General features: G+C 39.6%; 1 protein-coding gene across 1 annotated transcript in view; it reads right to left on the reverse strand.

Moving 5' to 3' along the window:
• Window positions 1–12,268, reverse strand: part of CDHR4 (cadherin related family member 4) — a 34,050-nt gene extending 21,782 nt beyond the window's left edge. Inside the window, exons 1-8 of the mRNA XM_015817891.1 lie at window positions 12,142–12,268; window positions 10,537–10,557; window positions 5,182–5,372; window positions 3,399–3,558; window positions 2,957–3,048; window positions 2,615–2,710; window positions 2,177–2,280; window positions 775–908 (exon numbers count right to left, since the gene is read on the reverse strand). Coding sequence (XP_015673377.1) covers window positions 775–908; window positions 2,177–2,280; window positions 2,615–2,710; window positions 2,957–3,048; window positions 3,399–3,558; window positions 5,182–5,372; window positions 10,537–10,557; window positions 12,142–12,214 — 871 coding nt within the window. The 5' untranslated portion in view covers window positions 12,215–12,268. The remainder of the gene's footprint in view (window positions 1–774; window positions 909–2,176; window positions 2,281–2,614; window positions 2,711–2,956; window positions 3,049–3,398; window positions 3,559–5,181; window positions 5,373–10,536; window positions 10,558–12,141) is intronic.
• Window positions 12,269–12,677: the final 409 nt, after the last annotated feature.

The raw sequence follows: 12,677 nt of genomic DNA on the forward strand, positions 1-12,677 counted from the left end.
TTCTGACAAGCCAATGGGGAAGCCAGATTCATGTAACAACCATGTTACTAATTTAACAATTGCAATGATTAACAACAGTGACAAGAAAGGTCATAAAATAGGGCAAAACTCCACAACTGTCTTGCTTAATAAAGAAAATTTTAGACTCAGTTGGGGCTGTAAGGAATGCGTAGGCAAATTCCAAAGTAATTAGAAACTTAGTGTCCTTTAAAAGCTCTTCCATAGTTGTAAGCAAGATTATTTATTAGGGTTGCCAGGTGTCCACTATTTGAGCGGACAGTCCGCTTTTTTCACATTATGTTCACTATTTTTTTTTCACAAAATAGTGGACACTTTTTTATTCAAAAGCTTTATGATGAAATGGTACGTAATCTAAAGCTGTACAGTCTACTTTTTTTTACTACTTAACACCCCCCCCCACTTGTCCGCATATTTTTGGAAGCAGACCTGGCAACCCTGTCATCTCCTGAGGCTCAAACGCACCGAAAACAGCTGTCCTGCAGTCTCCTTGTGGGGAGCAGCCATTGGAGCACATATGGGCAATCCTGTCCTCTCCTTATCTGGAGAGGTCTTTACCACTTATTTTTTACTTTTGTTGCTTTTACAGAGCTGTCTTCAATTCACCATACCTCCCCTGGAGGCAGTATAATGAAGAAAGATTGATTCTCAGCCTCTTGAAGGCAGGAGGACTGGGAATTGAAAATCAGTATAGCTAGCTATTAGAGACTTCCTGAGATGGGGTGGATGCTATGGCTTACCTGGGGCTTTCATTACCTGGGTCAATGGTAAAAGAGTTTGTGCTTGGGGAGATGATCTGGTAGAGCACATTGTCCCCACTTGCGTGAACCTGTACAATGTCGGACAAAGGTGGTACATTTTCCCGTATTGAACGTGCAACTGATGATTCCCTGAATCATGAAGACAAAGGTATAAATAACTCTTTCTGAATCAAGAGTCCATTGAACACAATACTGTTTGCTCTGCCTACTTAAAGTAAAACAAATAGTTTAATGGTTTACATGGGCACAAAAATATAAATATTGATGGGGATATATCCTGAAAGAAATCTGTCCCCATGCATGTCTTCCTAAAAGTTCCAAATATATCTGGTTAATGTAATGGTATTTCGTTGAACTACAAGTATGGATCATACTCCAGTCTGTTCAATCTATGTGTCCTAGAGCTATGAGGTAGAAGAGTCAGGAAACGTATTCTTATACTGTACTAGACAACAGAAAGAGGATCAAATCTCCTCATCCCCTTTCTACAATAAATTTTAGATCTACAATTTTGTGTTCATTGCAGGGATTTCAGAAATCTCAGTAGAAAACATAACATCCCAGGAGTTCCAGAAGTGTGCAGCTTGATTCAAGCTTTGGCTGTTCTAATTCTTTCTCCAGAGAAGGGTATAAGCCATGTACGATGGATGGAGCATAGATGATTCCTCATGTGCTGGGGTTTTCATTAGTAACAAGTAGCCCTAACTCAGGCCGTGCATGATTGAGCAGACAGCATTTTCAGAGGTCCCAGCAAAGCATCATTTTGAGCAGTGCATCTTCAAATTCCAATACATATAATCTTCAACTTACAACCATTTATTTAGTAACCATTAAAAATTATAATGGCATTGAAAAAAGTGATTTATGACCAGTTTTCACACTTACAGCAGCATCCCCGTGTTCACGTGATCAGTATTTGGTTGCTTGGCAACTGGCATGTATTTATAATGGTTGCAATGTCGCTGGGTCATGTGATCACCTTTTGTGACCTTCTGACAAGCCAAGTCAATGGGAAAGCCAGATTCACTTAACAACCATGTTATTAACAACTGCAGTGATTTAACACATGTAGCAAGAAAGGAAAAACTCCATTGCTTAGCAATGGAAAATTGGGGCTCAATGGTGTTCATAAGTCAAGGACTTGGTATCATAGAGGATTCTGAGATTATACTATAAGATTAAGTGGGATTTCATGTGACCAGATCTGAAGTGATAATTATTCTCTAACGTAATTCCAATTCTGTGCCATTCATTGCAAGGGATTGTGGAGTACTGTATGCCTTTCAAGGATATAATGGGAGAGCAGGATGTCTTGGCTCTACCAATTTGTTGGCAACCCAATGTGCACATCTAAATATCACCATATCTTTCTCCCCACCCCCAATTCTCCAACTCACGTGAAACTGACTTTGTTATGGTGAACAGGGTTCACCTGGATAGACAGAGGCACTTTGCAACTTCTTGAAGCACCATCAGTGACCGCAATTTTTAGTGAGAATGTCTGCAGGGGCAATACAGGAAAAGTTAGCTGAATCCAAGAGGCCCAGTGAAGAAGCCTACAGTTCCACAGAAGCCTTAGAAACAGATAATTCCCTGAAATTATTAGGAACTATGCAATTAGAAAAGTCCAAAGGCCTGAAATGAGACATGTGGAAATCAAAGTCTAGTGGCAAAATGCTGATGAGAACAACAGAAGCTCTCTGCAGGCATACAATTCTCCTTGGGATTGTTTGGGATATGACCGAGAGCCAAGGAATAACATGTCTTGAATGGATTCCCACTATTTCAGTAGGATGCTAAGCAGATATATGTGCAACGCAAACAATAGCATATACTTTGCCAGCTTGTTCACGAGTGAAACCTGTCGCAGGTGCCCGCAGGATTCCTTCTGAAGTTATGACAAAAGGTAAGGAAGAATCCTCAATGTTGAACTGTGAGAAGGAAAGACAATGTGGAGATTATAAAGTAGACAATACCCTGCACCTGTTGCCCAGCCACTGATTCTCACCCTGTCTGAGTCACTCTTCAAAATGCCAGCTCCCCCCAGATGATCACCTCCTCTCAGATGATCCACAAAAATTCCTCCTCCCATTTGTGCATAACAATTTGTCCCTTCTTGTGATCACAGAGCTTTTCTCCAGCACATTCCTGCTTTTTCTCCCAACCACTGCACTTACGGTCAGTCTGCCTGTGCCCCGCCTCGTCAAAACAGTTGTGAAGATTGTTTCTCCAGGTCGAACGTCCTCTGAAACTTGTATAGACGGCCGTCCTATGATATATGAGAGATGGAGAAAAAAATTAACATAGTAGTGAATTGAACATGGCAACATGGGCAAGCTGAGATTGAACAGTCCCTCATTTCAGGATTATGAGACCCTTTGGGCAATTCTTCTACCACTACTCTACTCTCTTCTATTCTTGGTCAAAATAATATTTTGCTACCCTGTGCTAGTCAAGATCTGCTCCATGTTGATGGAAAATTCAACGCATCCCACTGCCTACTGACTAATCCCCATCTCATCCAACTCTACTACATTAAAATGTTCTTCATTAAAGCACTTTTATCTTTTGCTGAATGTGCCAAAACTAACTTAATCAAGGAAGCTGAAGCATTCTTACCTATGTCAGTATATCCTTTATTACACACTAATCTCTTTGCTTCATTAACTTGAACAAAGAGTTGAGCAACTTTTGTCCTTATTCCACAATTTGCAGTGAATGTTAAGGTGTACAGGTTCACCACTCTAGCATCTAGAGCAGCACTGGGACTAAGTGTCAACTGGGAATAAAAAAAAAAGCCTTGGTTTGATTCTTTTTTAAAAAAAAACAACAATTTTTATTAGTTTTCCATTTTACACCAACAGAAGCTTAAGAGCCAATGTGGAGATATGGTAGTCAATTGCAAAAGAAACAATAACATTATAAATATACAATTCACACAATGCTTCTTAAAATTTCCCTCTCTATCTATGCAGAATATTATAATCAAGTAGATTCAAATAAATTCATTCATTAATATATCTAAATATAAGTTCCCTTAATCAATAAAAACTTTCAACCGCTCAATATCAATATAATAATCAAATTAGTACAATCCCAAAACCAATTCATTCATTAATATATCGCTACATATAAATTAAATGCTTAAATCTAAACTATCTATTTAAATGATTGTAATCTCATTAGTACATTTCTAACACAAATTTTCATTAAATATATCGCTGGATATGAATTTCATTAATCAATAAACATTTACAAAAGCTCATTATCTATCCCAAAGATCCTATTTTAGACTTTATTAATTTTTCAAATATTTAAATTTAAACTATCCTATTTATTTTACTATTCAGGGGCCCAAAATTTCTCTGGTTTGATTCTTAAGTAAGCATTAGAACATAGTGTTGTCCACCAACCACTTCCCTCCCCTGTCCATCTCTGAGGGTATCTCCACCAAAGGACTGTCAGCCACTTCAAAAAGCAACCCTGGATCTCAATAATTTCTTAACATCAGCTGTGTCTGAGGGCTTAGCCAACTTATTGCTAACTCAGCAATGTGGTGTTTGAGTCCACAGTAAAAGTGATCTTTTTAAATTAAAAAGAACACACAACTCTGTGGAATTGGTGGTTAGTCTATTTCCTCATTCCAGAGTTTTTGGTAGAAACCATTTTCAGTCTCCCTTCTTAGGAGCTCTGGGATGATGACGTTTTTATTAACCTTATATTTCATCCTTTCAGTTCTTCTAGTTTATTGTTAATATGTACACCACTCTTCATCAAGTACTGCAAAATGATTTACAGAATGAATATAAAATATAAAACCAAGAATTGCAAAGAAAACCATATAATCAAATGCCATAGTCAGCAGTGAACCTATCAAAACCTCACCTGAATAAATAAATATCTTAATTCATAAAGTGTACTCTTGAGAACTACTTCATGAGCATCAAACATAGAGAGTTCTAAAGTGAAGATGCCACAAATGATGAAGTTCTTATTTAGATTACCATCATCCATTGATAACATCATAAATAAAGCCCTTCCTAAGACCTTCTCAGCTTTGGATGAGATATTCTTTACTAAACCCACCACTCCTGTTCTGCATCGGAGCAACAGAACCACAATCCCTTTTCCAACTTTGTCTTCTAGTTGCCCTCAAACCTGAGCCCTCAGATTTGTTGGACCATTACCACTTTTATCTGGGATTCTCCAAATTGTAATCTTAAAGCTTCAGAGCGCATGTGGTTGAAGGAAGCTGAAACACATAGTAGCAGGAGTCCAAATTGTTTGTAAATTATTACAAAAATTCCCCGTATCATTTAGCATTTGCTTGGCCATCAAGACAAATACTATTCCTCAAAAATCATTCTAAGATATATTGGGCTGACTATATTATCTTGTTTACCTGATAGTTGCCGGTGGATAAGGTGATTGGAGGGTTGAAAAAAGAGGAAACCGGGTAGATGCTCTTCAGGGATATATGAGGCACATCATAGATTGAGGTTGTACAATAGGCAGCTATGGTAGTCACAGGTGAATTTGGTTCCGCACTGTCTTCCAGTTCCACCCTTTTAGGAAGGTCTCTAAACATTACAGCTAAGAGAAGGATCGGCAGGAGAATGTTGATTTTATGTCACCATTAATGATAGCAAGGACCATCTGCTAAGAACTAGGAGCTTCTCCTTAATAGCGACTTTGGTCTGGAATGCTCTTCCTGATGAAATTCATGAAGCATCTATTTCTTCATCCAGCCTTGCGTGTCTAGCAGGGGTCCCCAACCTGTGGGCTGCGGCCCCCTACTGGGCCACAGCCTATTGGCCACCAGGCTGCATGAGTGGCTGGCTGGTGTGCATGTGTGCATGTGCACAGCCCCATTTGCACGAACGTCACTGCTCGCAACAGCATCGCCACAAGCGGTGTGGTCATTCATGGCCCCATTCGCACAAGTGTCACCAGAAGCATTGAGGGCATTCGTGGCTCCACTCGTGTGAGCGCTCATGGCCCCATTCAGGTAAGCAATGGGTGTTTGTGCACGCACATGCATTCACCCTACCCATCCCTTCTTTCCCCCTGCTCCAGGCCGCCAACCCCGAAAGATTGGGGGAACTCTGGTGTTTTATGGTGTTTTTTGTTTGATTCTCCTTCATTCCCTCTCTTTTTTAACTGAAGGTGCTATTTTTGCAGTGTTTTAATCTACTGATACTTTCTTGCATTTTAACTGTGGATTGTAAACTTCTTGAGTTCTATAATAATGGAAAATACATAAAAATAAATAATTGAACAAAAAGAAAGAAAATTTAAAAAAATCCTTGCTAATAAAAGATTCTTTTGTCTTCAATTATTTATTTCTAAATAAAGTTTATTTTTTAAATAAAAATGAATTTATTTCTAATTTAATAAAGAGGAGCTACTTTATCCTCTGCATTACTTTTGCATTTTTTTTATGTTTTGACTCAAAAAAATTCATATTCAATATTTAAGAACAATGAGATGACTAAGCAGAAATAGGGAACCTCTGACCCTCCTACAGCTGGATTACAATGGCCAGTAGTGAGGCTTGTCAAGAGCTGTAGTTTAGTTACATCTGGAAGGTTCCTCAATTCTCCTGTTAAGAACCTACAATTTATTTTATGGTGTTATTTGTCGAGCTCCTGCCCAGCATACTCTCTTCCGAAATGTAAGGTATGTTTTCTACCATAAGCAAAAAATATAGCAGGAATGTCAATGAGGTATGATTGAAAAAAAACAAGATGATGGGTGTAAAAACATGATTGAAGGAATTCATACATATTCAACCACATTGTCACGGCCACCATCTTCACATTTTATCCACATCATGTGAATACCCCTGAAACATAGGGGGTCCTCTTAGGCACAATGGGAAAACTGGTTCCTGAAGGATGCTTTAATATTCTCCTTATCTCCTGCTACTTGCCTCCCCAGTTATGAAACATTTATGCCCTCTAAGGCAGGACTCCAGTGATTGCCTATATTTTTCCTGTATTTTTTCTCCTGTTGCTTTTATCCTTCTGAACAAGTTCTTCACTTAGCATATAAAGAAATATGCTCCTAAATTCCTAAAGTCATCGTGAGACCCCCCCAAATTTAGGAGAGCTGTTTTGTTAATAGCGTGGGAACACATTCACGCACTGCAGGAGAAAGTTTGAACAAATATTTGTTGCAATGTAGAAAGTAAGCAGAAATGGTTTAAGAAGATCCAAAAACACATCGAGCTTTGCCTTTATTACAGATCATCCTTCTCCAAGCTTTCTGAATGTGCTGGATAACAATTTACAATGCTGGCTGAGAACGGTGGGAGGTATAGTCAAGAACATTTGCACAGTAATGGGTTTGCAAAAGCCTTGCACTAATCCAGGGGTAGGCAACCTTGGCTCTTTTATGACTCGTGGACTTCAACTCCCAGAATTCCTGAGCCAGCATGGCTGGCTCAGGAATTCTGGGAGTTGAAGTCCACGAGTCATACAAGAGCCAAGGTTGCCTACTCCTGCACTAATCTCAGCAAGCCTTTAAAAAAAAAATCCTTCTTTCCTGAAAACAATGTCTTTCAATGAATTATAGTTAAATTATATTTAGTGAACACAGATTCATGATCCATGGGAAAAAATCTAAAAACCTGTTCTTCAATGATAGGATATAAAATTATATAGAAAACCTGAAGGTCTATTGGACTATTCTAGGGAGCTAAAACGCGCAGGCTCAGTTGTATTAATTTTACTTAGTTTCAATAAAATTATTACCCACAGGAAATATTTTTCCTCCTTAAGGAAAAGATTTTACACATCCTTTCTCCTTTTCAAAACTACTTATGCAATTCTAAACCAATTAATTAATTAATAGTATTGGGGGAAAATAAAAAAGGGATGCTTTATGTATTGATTTTGGCAACACTCTACGTTTCCTGTTGAAAAAGGAATTTGCACAAAAGTGAAACAACGATCCTGTTTTGTTACCTCAGCAAAACATTTATACACCAACATAGCTGGGGAAGAAAAGGGGCAAATTCCCTCAATTCATATAGGATGGCCTGATTTTTAGGATTCTGTATGGTTCTTCGGAGGTTAAAATAAATAAACATATAGCTACATAAACAGAGAAAATTCAGCTGGCATAGTAAAAATAATTAGTAACCATCAGGCTTTTTTATAAGACTTATTTGTGGAGTTGACTAAAGAAATCTGTTATTCTCAGAAGGAATCAGTAAATCACTTAGCCCATTTGCTATCCAGTGGCAAGCTTAATTGACATTTTCTAATCTTGTTTTGAACAAATGAAATTGTGCTGTGATAATCCATCTCAACTATTTGGGCTTTTATTACTGATACATAAAAATGAGAAAATAATCTTCTGCCCAAGGTTTTAGGAACCAAAATGCTACAGCTTCCACATAGCAGACACAGAGGCGATATAGTGAGCAAAAACCAGAATTCTGATTACAGCACTGAAAATCTCTCGGCAAGCAAAGAAGAAATTTTAATGAAAAGGATAGTCTGCTAACGAGGCTATGGAAAGAATAGAGCCAGGTGAGAAAAACAACAGAATCTCTGGCTGCAGATTGTGAATTGCGGTTTGAACTGCAGCTGATTGGCAGCCTTTTCTCTTGAAATGCCCCAATTCAGACACTGGTCTATAACACTGAAGAGCAGCAAAAGTTTCCCAAGTTTTGGACAGGAAATGTTTTCCTTCCCACTTGGAGGTAGCAAGGACTGAACTGGGAACCTTCTGCATGAAAAACCTGAGCTTGCCCCTCCCTCTCCCGAGGTGCACAAGGGCTTGCTTGGCAAGACACCAGCAATTTGAAATAGATTGTTGAGCATAACCCTGCAGTTGAACATCAGAACCCTGAAACTAAGGGAGGATGTGCTGATTCAGTATATTTCTTTCCTGGTACTGAATTTGCCTTTATATCTCATTTTACTATCTTTTGAACAGTTGGGGTTTTACTCTCATTGCCATCCTGGATATCAGCTTTTAGATCATGAGGGAAATTCCCTAAACAGGCAAAGATAGTGGCACTCTTCTCCTCTAAATCAAATTCCTATAAAGTGTTTGTATAAATATGTCAGATGTAAGTCAGGAATTGTAGTTTTTAGGTGAGCTGGGTGTAAAAGGACTGGTCAAAAGCCCCCAAGCCCTCAAAGAGCTTGCTGATCAAGCAAGACTCAATTGGTTCAGAGAGTCTGTTCTTAACCCCTTTTTTCTTCCACAGCAGCCCACCAAGATGGGCAGAATGTGCCCAGGGTTTGATGGCATTTTCTGCCATTCTGCAACATTTCATATTCACCCTCCAAATAAAGCTTTGGAGTATGCGGGAGTGTAAGCGTAGCCCATGTCTGCTGTATTATAAAGCAATCCTCTGATTATGCTGTCTGAATTGGGATCGCCCGCATCTCTTTTCCCCAGGATGTCCTGGTCTCCTGGTGCTGGAGCAAAGGCTTGGAGTGAAGATTCCTCCCGTGAGCCTTCGCATCTCAGAACTGCCCCACTACTGAAGGGAAAGAGCATTGCATCTAGCAGAATAGCAGGGAGGAGATGATCAACTGAGGACAGCTGGAAAATTGAAAAAAAAAAAAAAGATAAATTCAAGAGGCAGTTCTCTATTTTATATGTCTCTAAAATAATTCCATGCCTGGGGAAAGAAGAAGTGAAACCTATTATTAATCACGTGAGATGCTTCCTGCTTCTTCTCAGGTCAAGAAAAAAAAAGCCTTTTCCCTAACTACTCTGAATTCCCAGTTCTCAGTTGCCAACAACAGATATTCCTCGTGAAGTGACAGTGTATTTTTAACCTAATAAATTTAAACCTAATTAGATATATTGCAGATTTTTTTGTTTTATTTTTATAATGTTTAATTTGGCACTAAGTTGCCTTGAAAGCTATGCTACTAGGTAGAGTGTGTCTTTTTCTTCATGATTAAGCAAATACATCAAATTTCTATCATTCTGTAGGCTCCAGATATGTTGGAATTCAGCACCCATAATTCTCTGCTAACATCTATGTTGATTGGTAGTAAAGACAGAAACCATAATAGAGGAAATCTGGGTGCCAGGTAAAAAAAGACAAAATTAAATTGAGAAATGAGTAAAGTAAATTTAAAAGACATTAGAAAGTAGATGAAACTTAGATAGAAAGAATAGGAAGAAGAGTTTAATTAAGTTTAAATAGCACAATTGGCTGGTGTTTTATTGCCATTTCTAGTTTATTTTATTGCGTTTTTGTGGTTAATTATTTGGGTTAAGGTAGAAACAATAAGGAATCTTATAACACCTTAAACGGATGCACTGAGTATCAGATGAGCTCATATGTGATAACTAATACTCCAAGGTGCCACTGGGCTCTCTGTTGCTTTTGCTTCAGCAGACTTACACAACAATCCCCTCCGGAACAAAGATTTTCATGCTCATTAAGACTCCAGAATGCTTTTGGCCTCCTCTCATCCATCATTGGATTCTAAAAATTTCCTAGGGTGCAATCATATTGTTTTAATCAAACACTGGACATTTTGTAAAGCTATAGCCCTAGGCAGCCTTGAGGCACCCTGGTGCCTATATGCCCATCTGGTGGCACATGTACTCACATACATATGCTTGGCTATAATCCATGTTTGTCTATATGAAGAGCAGTCAGCTTTGTTTTCACAGCTGTCACACATCAAAGGCTGTTCTTGTCCTGCCACTAGCAACCTTGTTTTCAAGCCATTGGTGTCTGGCCAGTAAATATGGGGTAAGCAAGTTTCCTTACCTTCAGCTCCGAAGCTTGGATCTACAGGTGGGAAGGAAATAAAAGAAGAATGTTTCTTATGCTCTGCCTGCTGTGAGTCGAGTTAACTAGCAAATATTACTCAGAAAATGCTAAATGAGAAATAAAGGCAAATATTCCCTGACTGCTTTGAACCCATTTTTATGGTGTGATTGCCTTGCCTCTTCCACATAATTTTTATGCTGTTCTGCTATTATTTATGCCGTCATTTTCCCACCCAAAACACCACCAGGTGCTATTAATCATTTTGATTCAGAATGCTCCATTTGGATTCACCCCTTCTTAGGGAAAGGTGGAAAAGTTTGCTCCAGTTTCTTTTGGATCATCTAGTTCTCTCCTCCTCTGAGAATCTAATCAAGAGCACCAACACTGCACTAATTTCCTGTGTAAATCAGGGCAGGGAAATCAGAGGCTCTGTCCCATTGTCACAAAGAATACAGGAAACCCCCTTTGGGGAACAGGGAAACTGCTTTTGTAAGACCCAGGATTGCCAAAACTTCCAAATGAAAAAAAAATATGGGGGAGGTAGATTCCTCCAGATCAAGGAATTAAGCCTGGGTGGGGTGGGGGGGGCAAAGGAGTGAGACCCCTAATTAGTCTGGGCCTGAGGACAGATCCAAATAGATGACCTGCCTGTTAAAGGGCAGAGCTAGCATAGGAAGAGCAGAGCAAGAAAAACTGCCTCCCCACCCACCCACACTTATACACACTCCAGGCAACACCTTGGAAAACAAACACAAACTAAGAAACTAAACAAGCTGTGCCTAGGTCAAGAGTTGCTTTGTTTTTGTTTTTCTCTTTTAAGAACCAGCAAGGGGAATGGAAGCCATTTGGTTTTGATCAGCCCTACAGACCCGGCTTCAATCTCTGAGCCTCCCAGCAGATGAAGAGAGGCTGCACTGGAGCTAGCTGGACTGGGTCACTTGCTCTTTGGCAAGTGGGCTATGACAGATCCCTGCAAGTGTAATTAACACCAACACCCAAATTGGAGGGGCAGTCTTGATACAAAGCAACTGCTGCACTTTGCCAGGAGGCCCATGGATTCCCATGGGGAGGGGTGTCATTTCGAGAGCCCCCTCAAACTCCCTCAAGAACCGTGCAGCTCATGTTCACTACATTACACATAGCATTTGTGCAATCAGTAGTCACTGTGTACAATCACACGCTTCAAGAGATCTGGGGGAAGTATTCTCCTGAAGCGCTTATCTACTTTCGATTCATAGTCCATTCTGTCCTTTCCACAAGTCTACAAAGTTGGGGCCCATGTGTATCGGATGCACCTCTCGCAAGCCTGACAAACTCTGGGGAGGGTAATTCAGTTCAGAAAAGCCCCTCCCCACCAAATAGTTCCCTCACCCATTGTTCAAAAGATGATCATTGGGTAGCATTGTGAGGTCCTCAATGCATCACTAATCTTGATTGTTTTGCTGCAGACGTTTCATTACAAAACTAGGTAACATCATCAGTGCTAGTGATGTCTAGCACTAATGATGTTACCTAGTTTGATAAGGAAACATCTGCCACAAAACAACCAAGCTCAGAGAGCACTAAGGGCACCACAGTTCAAACGCACAAACAAGCCCTTACCTCTCGTCCAGGCCATGAGGAGCAGAAAAAGGAGCAAAGGCCTGTCCCACTCCATTAGGCCAAGCCGCTGCATCTTGTCAAAGTCACTGACTGTCCTCTGAGTCTACGGTTGCCAGATTGTGTTGCTAAAAACACTGGGCTGGGCAGGACTTGACACAGCAAAATTCACTTGTGAAAGCTGTAGCCCTTTGCTACGAGAATCATTTTCTAAGAAATGGGGAGGGGAATAAATTAAATAAACAAGTAAATAAAACCCTGCCCAAGAAACGTTGAGAAAAATCCAAGCCACCTCACTGTTTCCGAGCTCATCTGAGCATTTTGCTGCCATTCCTTTGTCCAGAAGTGCATAAAATGCACTCCCCAAGATATTATGGGCTACTTCAACGTAAGCTTTAGCTTTAAAAGTCTTTTCAAAGACTATTTCCAAAAATAGGGCACGATTATTGGGTGTATAACTAATTCCGTTTATATTTGCTGTAAGAGGAAGGGTCATCCACTAAATCAATTTATTTATTGTTTTGACCAAGTCATAACAA

The sequence above is a fragment of the Protobothrops mucrosquamatus genome, unplaced genomic scaffold, assembly GCF_001527695.2.
Source record: "Protobothrops mucrosquamatus isolate PMUCROS unplaced genomic scaffold, P.Mucros_1.0 scaffold653, whole genome shotgun sequence".
NCBI lineage: Eukaryota > Metazoa > Chordata > Lepidosauria > Squamata > Viperidae > Protobothrops > Protobothrops mucrosquamatus.